The 17,887-nt window shown below is 33.2% G+C and overlaps 1 protein-coding gene and 1 long non-coding RNA gene across 6 annotated transcripts in view; one reads left to right on the top strand and one right to left on the bottom strand.

The window, feature by feature from the left end:
- LOC126732403 (uncharacterized) overlaps positions 1-17,887 on the bottom strand; it is an 87,329-nt gene that overhangs the window by 42,807 nt on the left and 26,635 nt on the right. The window lies entirely within an intron of this gene.
- Positions 8,679-17,887, top strand: part of LOC126732400 (linamarin synthase 2-like) — an 83,606-nt gene continuing 74,397 nt past the window's right edge. The window contains exons 1-2 of one of the 5 annotated variants that reach the window (XM_050435234.1): positions 8,679-9,618; positions 14,709-15,448. In XM_050435234.1, coding sequence (XP_050291191.1) covers positions 9,111-9,618; positions 14,709-15,448 — 1,248 coding nt within the window. In that variant the 5' untranslated portion in view covers positions 8,679-9,110. The remainder of the gene's footprint in view (positions 9,619-14,708; positions 15,449-17,887) is intronic. The other 4 variants (XM_050435231.1, XM_050435235.1, XM_050435233.1 and 1 more) reach the window with 4 other exon arrangements.

Genomic DNA, 17,887 nt, shown 5'->3' with positions numbered 1-17,887 from the left:
TGAATTGATCAGTGAAGTTTCACATTAGACTAAGGACTATTTCATTGTTGATATCCACACACAACACACAAGTTTATGTTCAATAAATGCCATATTCATTTGTGTGATTGTACTTGATGAAATGTGTTTTCACATGCTCAATCTTTGTTAATTCAAGCCAAAAAGATTTTTGAGTGTTTTAGGTGTTTTTGGAAAGTATTTTGTTAAAAAATCTGAAATTTTTCAAGAAACCCAGTTTTGCCCTGTTTTGGCGACTCAGTCGCGGGTAAGTCAAGTCGCGAGACTCAGTCGCGTCTTCGCGGGTCATTTTTGGCAACTTGTTCGCGAGTGGAAGGTCCAGTCGCGAGGGTTACTCAGAGATTTTGGCGGCTCAGCTCGCGACTCCCTCACGGGTAGACCCTCCAGTCGCGAAAAACACTTAGAAAATTTTTCAAAATTTTGTCTTTGAGCGTTTTGGCGGCTTGCCCTGGCGACTTAACTCAGTCGCGAAAATCGCGTGTTTTGCATATTGAGGGTTATTTTCAAAGTTGTTTTCAAATTTTTTTTTTCATTTTTCCCCTCATGCATCATTGGCATTGTTCGTACCTTCATCTCTTGCCCTTGTTTCTCCTTGACCCTTTGTCTATTCCTGACAAAAAGGGGGAGAGTATACTCTAAAGAGTATGTCGGAGTGTTTTGTCATTTCTATATGACTCTTGTGCACATCCTTAGGGGGAGAAATTCTATTTCTCATGCACATTTGTAGGGGGAGAGATATTCCATAGGGGAGATGCATATACCAAGGGGGAGAAGATATTGTGTTAACTAGAAAACCTTGTTCTGTTTGTTTTCTTGTTGGCTTTATGGTGCTTTGTGTTATGCTTTGGTGTTCTCATTGCATCATGTTTGTGCTTTGGACAAGCATATATCCCTATGTTATTATGCTTCATTGAATGCATGTTCAGATGATCATTTGCTACTTGTTATACTTGTCATTTATTACTTGCTTTACCTTGAGGGTCTAATGTGTTTTGTGCAAGTGTTTCAGGGTACAAGTATATATATGTTCCAAGTGCATCACAGCTTCTCATCACTTTGAAGGGGAGAAATTTTAAACACTTTTAGTTTATATTGTTTAAGTTTTTATTCAATATAATGGGTTTGTACCCATATGCTTATGTAAGCTTTTAGGGTTATTGTTTCATGCATAGTTTGTAGGCTTTATGGTATGTACCATGCTTAAGTGCAGCCTTTATGCTATGTTGAAATCAGTACTTTAATCTAAATGTTCTGCATTCTGGTTTATGTACTGTCACTCTTGTGCCCTTGTAGGATTGTTCCTAGATGCATATGCCTTGTGTGCTATGCATTGGTTGAGTGTTGAGCATACAAGTGTCTTGCCTTGTGCTTGTTAACTTGTATGTCCTTGTGTTCATTCCAAGTGTGAATGAACACTGTGATCACTACCTTGTGGTGTTCACTTGGTTGATCAAGCCATGGTTTGTTTATTAACTCCATCTTTGCTTGATCTCATATTGCCTGTTTCATATGCATTTATAATTTTCTGCTTACAATGATCATGGTGTATTGTTGTGTTTCAGGAGTTTATGTTCATATGATTCAAGTGCTTCACAGCTTCTAGAGTTAGGTGTGAGTGAGTTTTGTTCAACTGTTCCCAACTCACATGTTAAGTCTAGAGTCTGTTTTAGGGTTTTGTCACGGAATAGCCAAAGGGGGAGATTGTAAGGTTGAATTTATTCAACCATCTAATTGGCTTTATTCCGTGCCAAATTTGCTTGTAATTCAGCATTTAGTAACCCTGTATTTAGGTGGGATTGTTGTAAGGGTAGTGAGTGAGATAGTGTGAAGATTGCTCAAGAGTGTGCAAGAAAACAGAGTGTCGCGGCTGGGACTCGCGGGTGGACTCGCGGCTTCAACCCGCCAGAAGATGCACACGTGCCAAGCATGCTGGAAGATGAACAGTCATGCTAGCTGGAGCACTACAGGACAAAACAGGACAACTGGCCACACGGTTAACTCGCGACTGGATCTCGCGACTTAGTCAAGCCGCGAGGTCAAGCCGCGAGCCACCCCTGTTTTGGAAAAACCTGACGTTTCGCATTCCTCTTCACTCCAGTATAAATACCCTTTTAACCCACGATTGAAAGAGAGCTTCCAGAGAGAATTTTGAGAGAGAAACCCTAAAGAAAAACCAGATTGTTTCACCCACAATCTCTACCTTAGAGTCTCATCAAATTCCCTCACTCTCTTCCTCTCCATTGTCAAATCCTTGAGAGGCATTATACCAAACCTGGTTCTCACCATTATCATCTCTGTGAGACAGACGTTTGGAGTTCTGGGAAGCAGTTAGGAAGGAGCCAATCTTTATTGGTTGATGCTACGGTATAGTAGCGGAATCCGGAAAGCTAGAAAAGAAAAAGGTTCGGCGCAACCTCGTTGGAGCAAGAAGCTTGGAGGGCTTAGGTGCATTGGGTAGATTAGGCTTGGAGGGTCTATTGCTGTCCTTGTATCCCAACTGTATTTTCTAGTGGATTGATTACCGCTTGGAGGGCGGCGGAGAGGTTTTTCGCCGAGGTCTTCGGTTTCCTCTTCGATAACACATCCGGGTGTTATCTCTGTGTTTGCATCTTCCTTCCTCTCTATCTCTGCCTTTACATTATCTGCTGTGGTTTATTTTGTTATGGCTTAGATAGTTGTTTGACCAATTTCAGATTATAGCATATGTTAAGTTTCCGCACACTAGTTGTTTAACATATTGCTTGTGTTGGTTAAGTAGGTTTTTGGGGGTCTAAACGTTCAAAAGTGTTTTTGTACACGTTTTTGAACTTTCAAAGTAGTTTGTGAACTTGGAACTGTCACGTGGTTGTGATAGTAAGTTTTCTACTCGAGGTAGCAATAGGATGTTAGTGGTCTAAGTTCTATTATACAAACTTCAATTCTTTCATATTGGATCTGTTTTACCTTGAGGATAGCTAGGTTAAATCATCTCCAAGTTTTTTACCGGTTTGGTTTTCCTAAATTATCATATCGTGTATTCCTTATATTTCCGCATTATTTACATGATATGATTTGGATGTGTTAACTTAGAACTAATAATTTATCTAAATAATCACTTGGCTAAATAACTAGGTTAAACAACTTGTATTTTAAAGAGTCTAAAAACGCACATTTATGGTGGGACCCAAATGAGTTGAATATGTGGGCACTTGTAAAGTAAGTTATCAGATGCTCTTGTTTAAGAAATATTTTTAGAAGCTTTCTATAGAAAAAAAATGACTTTTTTAACGCATTTTTATATTTCCCATGAAAATTGGTATCAAATTTTCCTAAAATTGTCAATTAACAAATTTTCTAAGAATACCCGTTAATAGGACCCAAAGTTATCCTAGGATTATTTATAATACCATTTTTTTTTATAGTTATCTTATGTAATAGATTGTAATTGATTACATGTTATATTTACATGTACTTGCTACTTTTTCTCTACTATTTACAATTTACCATATCAAAATTATAGTACAAAAAGGTGTGGACCTAAATTTTTTCCGTACAAAAGCCAATGAGCTAAATGATGGAGATGGAGATGGAGAATTCTGAATCTCTGATTCAATTATTGATTTTTTGTTTGATGTAGGGAAGTTGGAATCCAATGCGTACAAAAAGCAAGGAGCCAAAAATGAGAGTTTGGAATGATTAATGATTGAATGAGAGTTTGAATGATTTATATTTATGAGTCTTTTTTTTTTGTGTAATTAAAAATAATTCAAATTTATAAGTTATTTATATAATATACCAAGACTATATATATGGTCCATTACTATATATTATACCATGACTAGGTAATATATAAGTTTAGAGAAAATTTAATTAGAATTAAAATTGAATTTTGTTTTTGTTAGCTTTCCATACAAATTAAATTGTTTAGATTTTTACTATTATTTTTTCTTTGAACTAATAAACATATTTTTTATACTATTTCTATTTAGATATTCTCATGCACCTATCCTCATTCAATTTAGGAGACATTATTTGACAAATTTATTCTTTATTTTGTGTTGTATTTAGTAGAATTTCATGTAGGGCTGTAATCGGTTCGGTTCGGTCGGTTTTTTTTATCTAGCCAACCGAAACCGAAATTTTCGGTTTTTAGAAGTCTCATCCGAAACCGACCGAAATAGTTGAAAAACTGTCGGTTTCGGTTTGTTTCAGTTTCGGTCGGTTTCGGTTCCTTAACATTTATTTTCTAAGAAAGCAAACAAAGAAAAAAAACAAACCCAGAATATAAAAAAGAGAGAATAAATTGAAAAAATAAACAACCAAGCACATGGGTTTTTTTCAAAACCTTAACTTTCTTTGCACATAAAAATTGAAAAAATAGCATTTTTTTTAACACGAAAAAATAGCATTGATTCAATATTAAACAAACCCAGAATGGCAGAATATAAAAAAGAGAGAAGAAATTGAAAAAATAAACAACCAAGCACATGGGTTTTTTCAAAACCCTAACTTTCTTTGCACATCAAAATTGAAAAAATAGCATTGATTCAATATTAAACAAACCCAAAATGGCAGAATATAAAAAAGAGAGAGGAAACTATGGAGAAATTAAAGAGAGAGAGGGGGTCACCGTGAATATGAAAAGATTAGCCGGCGTTGGGAGCCCGGCGTGTGGAGACCAATGTGTGGAGGCCGTGGAGGCTGGTGCAGGAAGGCCGATGTGTGGGGGCGGCATGTGGAGGCATGGAGCGATGAGAGAAGAGGAGGGGCTGAACTCTTTGAAAGACAGGAAAAAAATTTGAGAGAAAGAGTTGAGGAAGGGGGCGGCTGAACTGAAGAAAAGAAAAGAAAAGAATAAAAGAGGGGAGGGATATTTCCGTCTTTATCTCATGCCCTAGGGTTTTAAAAAATTAAATAGCAAAAAAACACAAGCTCCCACGCGAAGGCTCGAACCTGGGATCACTAGCAAAACTACAACGTAGCATTCCACTAAGCCACTAATCAGATATGTAATATAATTACATAAATATATATATATTCGGTCGGTTCGGTTCGGTTTCGGATGAAAAAATCCAACACCGAAACCAAAACCGAAAATTTCGGTTTTTAAAAAATGAAACCGAAACCGAACCGAACCGAAACCAAACCGAAAATTTGGCAACGGTTCGGTCGGTTTCGGTCGGTTTGTTCGGTTCGTCGGTTTTTTGCACACCCCTAATTTCATGGACAATGATTGTGAATTGATATGTAGTATTCAATAGTAATTTTTAAAATTATATATGTACAGCAGTGTAACGAGAAACTTGACGTAACCAATATCATGGAAATTGCAAGAAGTACCTCCAAATGTCTTGATCGAACTAATGTCACATATATTTAATAATTCAAGCTAATATCAATAACACTACTATAATTCATCATTCCCCGTGTATAAGTATGAGTTACATATTAGTTTTGCTAAATGATAATAAGGATTTAATTCCAAGAAATGTTATGTCCATAACATTTTCACAACAAATTATATGTGACAGGTTGTTATTGACAAACAGAAAAAGTAATTTTAGTGGTAGATTTAAATTAGAATTAATAACAACTTAACACGTATGATTTGTTATAAAAGTATTGTAAAAATGTTGTAAATTTAGCACTTCTTAATTACATGATTTGCTCATGGTAGAATGGTAGTAAGTAAGAACATTTCAAAATTAACATCAAGTGGTTAAATTTTCAAATAAAAAATTTAAATATTACCGTCTTATTGGTTTTGTAAAAACTGTGTTCTACATTTTTCATTGGTTTGGTAATTGGTATAACTGAAAACACAAGTCAAACTAAAATTTTTTCCCTAGTCAACAAAGAACAAGCATAATAGGGTAGAAAAGTTTTTTTTGGGACTTACATTAACCTATTCAACAAACCACCACAAATAAATTTCATTACAAAAAAAATCTACTAATAATAACTTCTCTCTTTGCCCCCTCTCTCTCCATATACAAACTATTGACCAAAGGTTGATTTTTTCCGAAAGACATTTTTTACTCAAATCAATTGTTTTTTCACTTAGTATTTATATTTCAGTCTATTTTAGGTAATACAAGTTTTTGTTTGTATAATTTTTTGAAAGGGTTTGACTTATCTCCAATACTATTTTAACTAGAATTTCCTTTTATTTTAATGAGAAACTGGCACATCACCCGCTAACTAAATAAAAAGGTGCACTTATCAAAAAAAAAAAATAAAAAAAAATTAAAAGGTGCAGATTAAAACCCACTACTACCACTTGCCATTGTATATTTAAAATAACATGAGATGTCCAGTTAAAAAAGTACTAGAGATAAACCAAATCCTTTTTGAAATTACAAGAAACATTAATGATTTTTGTAGGAGTCAAATAATAGGGAGGGGAGAGAGTAGGAGAATTTCATAATTTGACAATTGTGACCTATTTTATTAATTTTAAAGAAATAAATATAAATTTAGGGATGTCAGTTTTGTCCCACCCCTCTTGCCCGGCTCCTCCCCAAGCGAGTTTTCCCTGCCCCACAAAGGTGGTGGGGCGGGGATGGAGCAAGATTTTAACCCTGCACCACGGGGCGGGGCAGAGATGAGTTTAGACTTTTTAGACTCACTCCACCCTATCCCTCCCCGTCCCCGCCCCACCCTGCTTTGCTAAGGATTATAATTGTAAAATTTTTATATCCTAAAACCCTACTATTTAAACATATCAATATTAAATTATTTTATTCTACCCAATGTGATTCTCTGCCTTTATTTTTTTGTGTACTATAAGGTTTTTTTTTTTTTTTTTTTGGTGATTGTCTTGTTAAACACTTGGATATTTTATTCAATTTTTTTCTAAAAATTGATTTGATTTGATGGTATAAATTTAGTTATAATTTCAAGTATATTTTTATTAATGAAATAGGTTTCATTAAAAAAATTGTACTAGTTTTAGGGAAAATTAACAAAACATAGAGTTTTATAGGGTGTGGAAGGTCTTCATGGGGCCCCAAGGGGCGGGGATGGGGTGAGAAAGTTTTTCTCGTCATTCAGGGCAGGGTGGGGATGGGACAAGACAAAATCATGTGGGGCGGGGATGAAGACCCCATCTTTCGGCCCCGCCTTGCCCTATTGCCATCCCTTTATAAATTGACATCTTAAAGGAAAAATTTTACATTTCAATTATTTTTTTAATCTCTTCCACTCCATTTCTCCTTCAAAATCTCTTTAATTTGTGGGAATTAAAAACAAAGGGTTAGGAGGGGTAAGATACCCATCCAAAATTCCAAATCCCTTCAAATTCCTCCCCTTCCTCTCTAAAAAAAAAAAGAAAAAGAAAATCCAAACAAAGTCATTAAACCCCACCCTTCCCATTCACTTGACTCTCCTCTCCTCTCCCTCCATCTAAGCAAGTTGTTACCAGATGCTAGTACCAATGTACCACTACCGTCCAATTACTAATATTTCCTTAAGAAACAAGTTTTGAGAATGAAACACAAGTTTAATTACTGGAATCTTTGTATAAATTAAATTCATTACAAATATGGTAGATCATCTATCCACGATTAGTTTTGTAAACAAGCTAAGATTTGTTGAGTACTGAATATTCAAGCTCGGGTGGACAACAAATGTAAAATGTTCAAACTTGGTTTGAGCTTGAACCAAGCGTACAAACTATGTTTGAGCTTGAACTTGTCAAAAAGTCCAAAAGCTTGAGTTTGAGCTTGAGTTTGAGCTTGAGCTTGGCTTGGCTTGGCTTGGCTTTATTTGATTCATTAGCCAGGCTTGAGATCTAATTCAAGTATATTATCAAGTTCATATTAAGCATGTTATCAAGTCTATTTGGTTTGAACATTTGGTCCTAACCCCCAATCAATCAAAGGCTTAGTAAGATATGAGTTTATTTTTTAAGATCATATTAAATTTATTATGAACCCCATAAATGAACCTAAGCTTGTTTTGTTTTGTTTTTTTTTTTTTTTTTTTTTTTTTATTATCAAGCCATATTGTTTACAACCTTGTTCATGAACATTTTTTTTTACTCGGAACGTTTATTAAACAAACCTAAAATGAAGCCTCAAGGTTGGCTTGTTTATAACTAAATAAACATGAATGAGCCTTTTATAAAATCAGGCCTGAACTATTTATGAATGACTTGGTTCATTTACAGCTTTATCCATAGTTTATTGGAAGTTTAGATCTTTGTTGTATCACTTAATTGTAGTACCAATATACCACCACCAGGTAACCACTAATATTACTTTGAACATTTAGGAGAAGAAAAATATTATCTCAGAAGATTTTGGGACTTGGGAGCATCATTAGCAATTGTGTTGAGATGGAGTGGAGAGCTTGATTATTGTCAACATTAAGGGGGGGGAGAGAAAAAGTTAAGGCTATAGACACAATTTCATTAGTTCTCGTATGAGTTTATTAGAGCATTAGCATCCGAAATGCCAAAAAATTTCTATTTTACACTCTAAAAACCTACTTTATCTATTTTACCATCTCATTTTACAACTCATCCAATATTCCAGTTTCTATTTTTAGATACAACTTATTAAAATAATTTAAACTACAACGTTAAATAATCTTTAAAAACTAATCTTTCTCTCTCCTCTCCCATCTCTCTCTTTCCTCTCTTCCTCTGCCTTTATCTCCAGCAAACACCACATATGAGCTCAACCACCCAATAGCAACCTAGCATCGAAGCTCGGCTACCACCACCACCATCCATTTACCAAAAGTTTATCCAACCAACCACCCCTACCCAAATCCCAACCCACCAGCTTTCACGTTCTGTGCACACAATGATTGTACGGAACCAGCTTTCATGCTAGGCCACCTTGCGTCATTGCAATAATTGCATAAGACATTAAAGGAGACATGCTTACGTTGATTATACAGTATTTCGAATAATTAATAGTAATACTACTATCTCTTATGTGACAGTGAATAATTTTCCCCGCCGATGAGTTTACTGAAAAAATCTATAGGTTAATAGCCTAATGCTACAGATTTTTCCTATAAAATGGCATAGAGCCTAAAGGTATCATGACAAGCCCTTTAAATTTGATTCCTTACAAAAAATATAGCTTAAACTTGCTAGTGATATGGGTTCAGTTCCAGCTACAAAGCCCCATGCAGTATGTGTCCCATTCCCAGCACAAGGCCATGTATCACCCATGATGCGATTAGCCAAGCTCCTTCACTCAAGGGGCTTCCATATAACCTTTGTCAATACTGAGTTCAACCACAGACGCTTAATCCGATCCAAAGGACTTGAATACATAAAGGGGCTACCTGATTTCCAGTTTGCAACAATACCAGACGGGTTGCCACCGTCCGATCGTGATGCAACCCAAGATATCCCAGCACTATGTGATTCCACAAGAAAGAACTGTTTGGCCCCTTTCAAAGAGCTAGTGCTTAAGCTCAACTCATCCTCTGAAGTGCCTTTGGTTACTTGCATAGTTTCTGATGGCATCATGAGTTTTGCTATTAAAGCTGGAGAAGAATTAGGCATCCCAGAGGTTCAGTTTTGGACTGCCTCAGCTTGTGGCTTCATGGGATATCTCAACTTCACTGAACTCATCAAAAGAGGCATTCTTCCATTCAAAGGTACTTTGAACAATATTTTGTTTTTGTTAGAATAACTGTTAAAGATTAAATTCATATTTTTCTAACCACACCAATGTTACCAATCAGATGACTATAAACAACTTTATTAATTGAACTGTAACTCAGATGGTAATTACTGAGTATCTCTATCACTTACCACTCTAAGCTTAAATAGCTAAATGAGTATTTACTAAGTCCCCCTGTTCATAAGTTTCATTTACTCTCTTTGTCAAGTGCAAAATAAGTAGCCATCCAGCCTGAAGTTGTTCATAAGACTTTAAGTAAAAATTTTAAACCTAGAAAATATTGGTGAGTTCGCAATAGCCAAATGAGACTGAGATCTCAACCAATATATTATGTTCCCATAATTAATTAATAATAAATTTTTATTATATTTTATAAGAATTTGTTTGGAGTTTTTTAAAAAAAATAAAAGGTGAATTATCCAAATTATCCACTGTCATTATATAAAATTCTAACATTTTCCGATTTAATTCTAATTCTTGAAAAAAAAATCTGCATTTAGCACTTTGTATACTATAATTAAAGGATTTGGCTTATCTCTACTACTTTTTTAACTGGAGGTGTTCTTTTGTTTTAAATACATAATAGCAAATGATAATGAGTTTTAATTTTCACATTTTATTTAATTAATGAATGATGTGATAGTTTTTCTTCAAAACAAAAGCAAATTCTAGTTAAAAAGATACCGAAAGTAAACCAAACCCATAATTAAATTCATAAAGTATAATCTTAATTGTGAATTAAATGCTCTCAATTTTAAGTTAAAATTTTGAACCCTCACCACGTCTCGATATTTCTCTTTGCCAAAAATAACTCCTCCCTTTTCTCTCAATGTCGAATACCGATTTGGTGTGGTGTCATTGCCGATCATCTCACAGAATAACAGTAGCTCTAAAGTGTAGCTTTGTAGTTTGTCAAATACTCTAAATGTTAAATTTCTTTCTAGTTAAAGTTCTTTATAATCCCAAAAAGTTCTACAACAAAACCCTACAACTTAAACTCCACTTCCTACAACAAAATCAAACAAATTCATGATATTTTTTAGTGGGTTGCTATATTTCATGAACGCAACTTCTTTTATAAGGGGAAAAATTATCTTATAAAATTGCCTTACGGAATGCTCATTTCATAATAACATGAGGTCTGTTTTTTCCTTTTTTTTTTTTTTTTTAATCGTTTCAATAATTAAATAACATGGGGTCTCATAAATGTGTAAGATACATCAAAGAGTCAGAGTGGTGTACTGTTCTATAAGAGAGATATTTACTCTTGTCAAAGAGTGAGAGTAATTTGTCCTACAGTATGCATACTAAATACTTATCACAATTTTTTTTTTTTTTTTTTTGGCAAAATAACTTCACTACTTGTTACTTCAAAGTCAAGTCCGCAAAATTAGAAATAATAACATGTCTATTTTACAAAAGCAATCTCTGTCTAGGAAGTGGTATTAATGTATCTTGACCAAAAAAAAAAAGTGGTATTAATGTATCAAAAATGTGTATCTACCCACAGGGACGGACCCAGGTGTGGGTCCAAGGAAGCCCGGGCCCACCCTGGTTCCAATTTTTTTTTTTTTAGTTACAATATATATATTTTAGTGAGGCCCTTTCAAAACTTTAGATCCCCTTTCTCCACAATAAGCTTAACTAGTCAAATCCAAATAGCAACTATCTAACTAAAAAACTTAACAAAAACAATAAAAATATTCACAATGGTGATTATATTTTAGCCCCAAAAAAAAAAAAAAAAAAAAACTATTTTACTACCAAAGAACCAAAAAATTATGTGTTATTGGAAAAGTTAAAGCTAAATTTTTTGCAACTACAATAAATTGGTATAAATACCAGTTGACTGTAGTAAGTTATTAAAAATAAAATACAATATTTAATTAAGATTATATCTATTCCTTCAATTAAAAAACTCAAATTCTTTTGCTTCCTTTATTATTTTAATGAATTGTTTATATTATTTTAAATGAAGTTATAAAAAATAAAAATAAAAAGAACATTTAATATTAGGTGTATTGTAAAGTGATGTGGTAAAATAGATAAAGTAACTTTTTGAGGTGCTAAAAGCTAAAATTTTTAACACCATCAATGTGAATGCTCTAACTTTCAAAAAAAAAAAAAATCCTAGACAACCTAGTGTTAATAAAAGACATTATTTTGTTTTTGTTTGTCTTTGTTGGTAAATGATTGCATCTTAATATATTTAGAAACAACGATTTTGAGTATATATAATTTTTTAATACTATATGGATGTCTATTTGGATATATATATATATTTTTTTACTCCGGCCCCTACTAGCTTAAAATCCTAGGTCCATCCCTAATCTACCCCCTCATATGGGGTGGGTCCCACCCCATTTAAGAGAGTTGATATATACATGTATGATGTATCGGATACATGCGATACTCACACCATATTAGAGGGTGGATGCATACATGTATCAAATACATGTGAGATCTAACTCCTGCGGGATGCATGATAGATTTTCTGTTGTTCATGGGATAAATAATGTATAAAATTACTTTTTTCTCTTTATTTACTTGAATATATAAAGTTACCTTTAATTGTTGATTGTCATTGTCATCATATCGCATTTGGTTTAATATTTTCTGGCGAATGTGGATTATAAGGGGGAAAAAAAGGTTATGCTATGATCTGCTAGAGAAATCAAAGAAAAGCGAGACGTAGCCGTTAAATATAGTAATAGCAGGGAAATTTTATATAAGAAATCTAGTTTTGGTCTAATTAATGAGAGTAAGGAATTGTATATACGGTTATGAAACTCTGTGTAGCTAATTGCTGATCAATAAATTGAACCCTTTCATAAGCATTAACTAAATTAAGATGATTCTCAAAAAAAAAAAAAAAAATTAATTAGATAAATCTATCCTCATCGTAATGAAACCTAAGATCATATTCTGTTTTATCAAAGTTTAAGGAACGGGAGAGGGATACTTTGTTGTGTAGACCTGTAGCTTATAAATCAGAATAATTTCTTAAGGGATCACAATTCCTAACTTTCCTAGCCATCATTTATATTATGAGAATGGGACTTGTAATTTCCAACTTTGTTTTGTGATCATAATTTTATTCTTTTCTACTACAGTAATGAGTAGTAATGATCTTATGTCGCAAAAAAATGTTTACAAAGTTAAATTCTCGTTGACAAGATACAAGAAAAATGTTTAATATACTGAAAAATTACATATGGGACATGCAATCTTTTCATATCAAGAAGATTTCGGTTTGTAAAAGTTGAAATATTAAGAATCACTCTAACAATATTTTCTAAAAGCATACAATCTAACCACTGCACACCCTTGGTGTGATGGTCACTCTACAAATATAAGTGTTTGTGGGGTATGGGGGGTAAGGGACGGGATTCAAGTATCTAGGAGAGAGCTTCACACACATATACACTTAGATTAGATTAGAGTAGAAATTTTATCTTGTATAAAAATAAATAAATAAAAATAAAAACATATAATCTAGAGTCAAAGATAGAGCTAGGATTTTAGGTTTGGGGAGCTAAAACGTGAAAAATATATATATATATATATATAATGAAATTCATGACTAAGTATCCTACTATCCTATATAAAAATAAATAAATAAATAAAAAACTAGCACTCATTCAATATTAGAAAAATGCAAATTAAAAAATAGACATAAAATAATTGTTTCTCAAGACATTTTAAATCAATCATTTGTCCTAATAAAATTAGTTTTTTTTTAATCACAAAAACAATCTATAATTGTTTATATATACTAAATTCAGAATAATTTTCCTTTTGAAGTACAAAATCAAATAGTAATTTGGATTATGAAACTTAGTTTTCACAATATTTATTATTGAAAATGCTTCTCTTTTTCTTTTTTTTTTTGTAGTTGTGGTAAAAACAAAATGAGTAATTATAAGTACAATTACTCTATAAACAAGTTAGTAAGTAAATGATATTTTAATTCTTACAAACCTTTTGATATAATTCAAAAAGAAATCATAAATAAAAAAAATATACAAACCTTATAATTTTCAATCGATTAAGAAAGAGAATCTTCTTTACAAATACTAAAAGTTGAAAAACGATTTTTAAAAATGTTTTACGTTAATTTTTTTTTATTTTATTTAGAGGATGGCCACACATTAGACTATAACATTTTTTTTTTTAAACTTATTTGGACTAATTTATTTTTTAAGATGAAAAGTGTGATACCTCAAATTGTGCATATTTGATTGGATTTGATTGTTTAAGCGTGCGTTGTATAGGCATGCACTGAGTTCCACATTAGGTGTATATTAGGTGGATCTTACGTTTATAAGTGATTATGAAGATTCCTAATCGTAACTTGAATAGTCCTTTTGGGGTGTAAACAAAGAAGTGACTAGTGCTCTTTTCAAGTTATTACAAATATTTTATATATATATATATATATATATATATTTATATCAGAACAAACATGGTATAACACCATGTGTGTGTTGTGTGGGTGCATATAAAGTCCAACATTAGATATTCACTAGGTGGATTTTAGGTTTATAAATGATTATGAGAAGCGCCAATTGCAACTTAACTAGTCATTTGGAGTATAAGTACAGACATAGCTATTGCTTTCATTGGATCATTACAACAAATGTAAAACATTTACAATATATACAATATAAATTTGGAAAAAAAAAATGTAAAAGAGAGGGAGGGTTTGGTGTAGGGGCGAAGGGGTCAAGGGAGGATGATGAAAAATTTTAAATATGCATTATTAACAAAAATTAAAATATTGAAATGGGGAGGATGGTTTGGCATTGGGCTATGGGTTGGCCTCCCTTGGTCCAAGCGTGGATCTGTCCTTGTCTAGAGTAATGCTATAAAGTATAAACTATATTTTTCAATATTACTTAAAAAACATTTTCAATATTGTTGAGTTGAGAAGTGATTATTGATTTTCATATAGACTCACTGTTGACACCATTTTATTATTAATTGTTAACAACTTAGTGCATCAACAATTTATGAGAATAGTTGTAATTCTAGACTTACTGTTTTATATTAATTTTGTTACAGACGAAAGCTTCAAAAATGATGGAACACTTGATAAACCAATAAATTGGATCCCGGGAATGAAAAACATCCGGCTCAGGGACCTCCCTACCTTTATTAGAACCACTGACATTACTGAAACGATGTTTGATTTTATGGGATCAGAAGTACAAAATTGCTTAAATTCTTCCGCGATCATCTTCAATACATTTGAGGAGTTTGAACATGAAGTCCTAGAAGTACTTTTAGCCAAATTCCCTCATGTTTACAATATAGGCCCACTTCACTTACTAGGTCGGCATGTACCTGAGAGCCATTTCATGTCTCAAGGTTCAAGCTTATGGAAAGAAGACTCCAAATGTCTCCAATGGCTTGATAAAAGGGAACCCAACTCAGTTGTGTATGTAAATTATGGAAGCATAACTGTGATGTCAAACCAACACTTGAAAGAGTTTGCATGGGGTCTTGCGAATAGCAAGCACACATTTTTGTGGATAGTTAGGCCTGATGTGGTAATGGGAGATTCAGCAATCTTGCCTGAAGAATTTTTTGAGGAGACTAAGGATAGGGGATTGCTAACAAGTTGGTGCCCCCAAGATAAAGTGCTAGCACACCCATCCATAGGGGTTTTCCTAACACATTGTGGTTGGAATTCTACATTAGAAAGTGTATCTGCTGGCATGCCTATTATTTGTTGGCCTTTCTTTGCCGAGCAACAGACAAATTGTCGGTATGCTTGTACCACTTGGGAGATTGGTGTGGAGGTTAACGAGGGTGTGGAGGCGTCATGAGATTGAAGCACTTGTTAAGGAAATGATGGAAGGGGAAAAAGGACATGCCATGAGGCAAAAAGCTAGGGAATGGAAGAAGAAAGCAATGGAAGCAACTGATTTTGAAGGATCATCATATAAGAACTTTGAAAGATTAATTAAGGAGGCTCTCCTCGTTGGTGAGTGAAGAGTCAAACTGTCTTGTGAGAAGGCTATACTCTTATGTTTACATCTATATTCATACCATTAGATCATATTTCTCCATTGGTGTGGTAGAACAGAACATGGGTTTAGCCTATTAATTTTTATTATGTAATTTTTTGAAGATTATAATTTAAGGTTTTATTTCCTTGATTTTAGATGTTTTCATAAATATTCTATGGCATTGTTAATCATAGTTTTTGTATAAAATTAAAGAAATTAATTCTATAATGTTTAAAATGTAAATCCAAACTTCAAATATATTAGCGAAGTTGGTTATGAAGTAAATATACAATGAATGTCATAGCCAAAACTAAAAAACTAGTGATCTTTTTATGGGGTAAATGGGCATTTACCCCTAATTTACAAACTATACAGCAAAATCCTCCTATTCTGAAACTATTTAGCAAAATGCCCTTGTTTTTTAAACTTGATTTTAACAAAATCGAGTTATATGTATATTTTTAAGTGGAAGTTTCACTTAAATTTTCAAAAACATTTAAGTGGCAAAATATGCATAGCTAATGTCGAGTTCCACTTGTAACTCTATTTTGTTAAAATTGAGTTTCAAAAATATGGGCATTTTACTAAATAGTATCAAAACAGAGGTATTTTGCTGCATAGTTTGTAAATTAGGGCCATATGCCCATTTTCCCCCTTTTTATGTATCAAGTACTATTGGAAACAACTCATGTAGCTCTAGAGAAAGTAAAATATTCGCATCTATATGTGCAAAAATTTCTATTTATTTTAGTATAAGAACTTGTTTTTTCTATTTTGCATAACCACTTTTCAAAAACACTAACATTAGATTATTTATTCTACTGTCTATTTTATTCAAATACTATTTCTTCATCTAATATTTTACTAATATTTTTGTCAAATCATCTCTTTCACTCTAATCTCTACTCTAAAGTCACAACACCACCACCAACCCATAACTCCTATCCTCTCTCTTTCTCAACCATAAACCCACCCATATGCAAAGTCAAATTTTTCAAGCCAAACAAAAAACACCACAAACAAAATCACAACTGCCGTCACCACCCTTAACCACCTTGCTGCCACCACAAACCCCTATACTACATCACAACACAACACCAATTTCATCCCAACCATCACCAAAAACCACTATAGTTGCCACTCAACAAAACCCCACTACCCAATACCCAAGCCACCAGAAAAAACCCATCCATATGCCCACAGATTTCAACTCGACAGAAAAGAACCCAAGATCTAGTGAATCTGAGACATAAACCACCATGCCACCAGTACCACACCAAAATCTAGCTCATCTGTCATGGCAGAGGTCACATTAGAGATACCCAAATCGCATTGCTGCAAGGACTGGTATGATGCTAATCTCTTAGTATCGTATGTCACTGTTGCATTTGATTAATGTGTGTTGGTTGGGAAAATGTTTTACCAGAGCTGTAATTGCCTTCCCATGTCTCGTTGGAGTCATCTCTGCATTGTGGTGAAAAGTGAATCACTGAAGACACAAGTAGTGAGAAAGGGGAATCGATATTGGGAGAGAACTAGAGGAGAAGGTTGAAGAAATAGAAACTGGGAGATGTTGATACTGTATTTTGTTTGACCTCGATTTCCATGCCAAAATGTCAATTTGAGCTTTGAAATCCAAAAAAAAAAAAAAATCTGACATGGAAAAATAAGGAATATTACATGAAATAAATTGATTTGTCCCAATTAGTTGTTGGATAAATTATTTCAATGGTTTGAGAGCCCACTCATTTTAATTAACTAAGTTTGATTGAATTTGACTAAATTGTTCGACATTTAAATTAGCTCCAAATTCATCTAACCACCAAATTCCAGTTTACTTTAACCTAATCATCATTTCAAACCATTTGACTTATTTTAACTAAATTTGACCAACCCTAATCGAGGTTTAGTCAAGATTTGACCAAAATTTCAACTATCCAATCATAATAAATTTGTGATCATGTTAAAGATCATGAAATTCTCTTTAAAATGATAGTTCATAGGCCCAAATTGTAGTTCAAATGAGAAAGATATTATGAAAACATTGAATCTTTAATAACAAAAAACAAACATTTTTGTAATGTTTGATTATAGTTTAATCTCGATTAAATTATAATCAAACGACCACAAATTCCACAAATTGGTTCAAGTGAGGAGTCATTGAAAATGTCTCATGGTTAACTTCAATTTAGCATGGATGGCAAAACCCCCCACTTAAATTAAAAGAAT

Source organism: Quercus robur, chromosome 6 (genome assembly GCF_932294415.1).
Source record: "Quercus robur chromosome 6, dhQueRobu3.1, whole genome shotgun sequence".
Taxonomy (NCBI): domain Eukaryota; kingdom Viridiplantae; phylum Streptophyta; class Magnoliopsida; order Fagales; family Fagaceae; genus Quercus; species Quercus robur.
The sequence above is the reverse complement of the archived record's forward strand: the minus strand, read 5'-3'. Positions and strand labels throughout refer to the sequence as shown.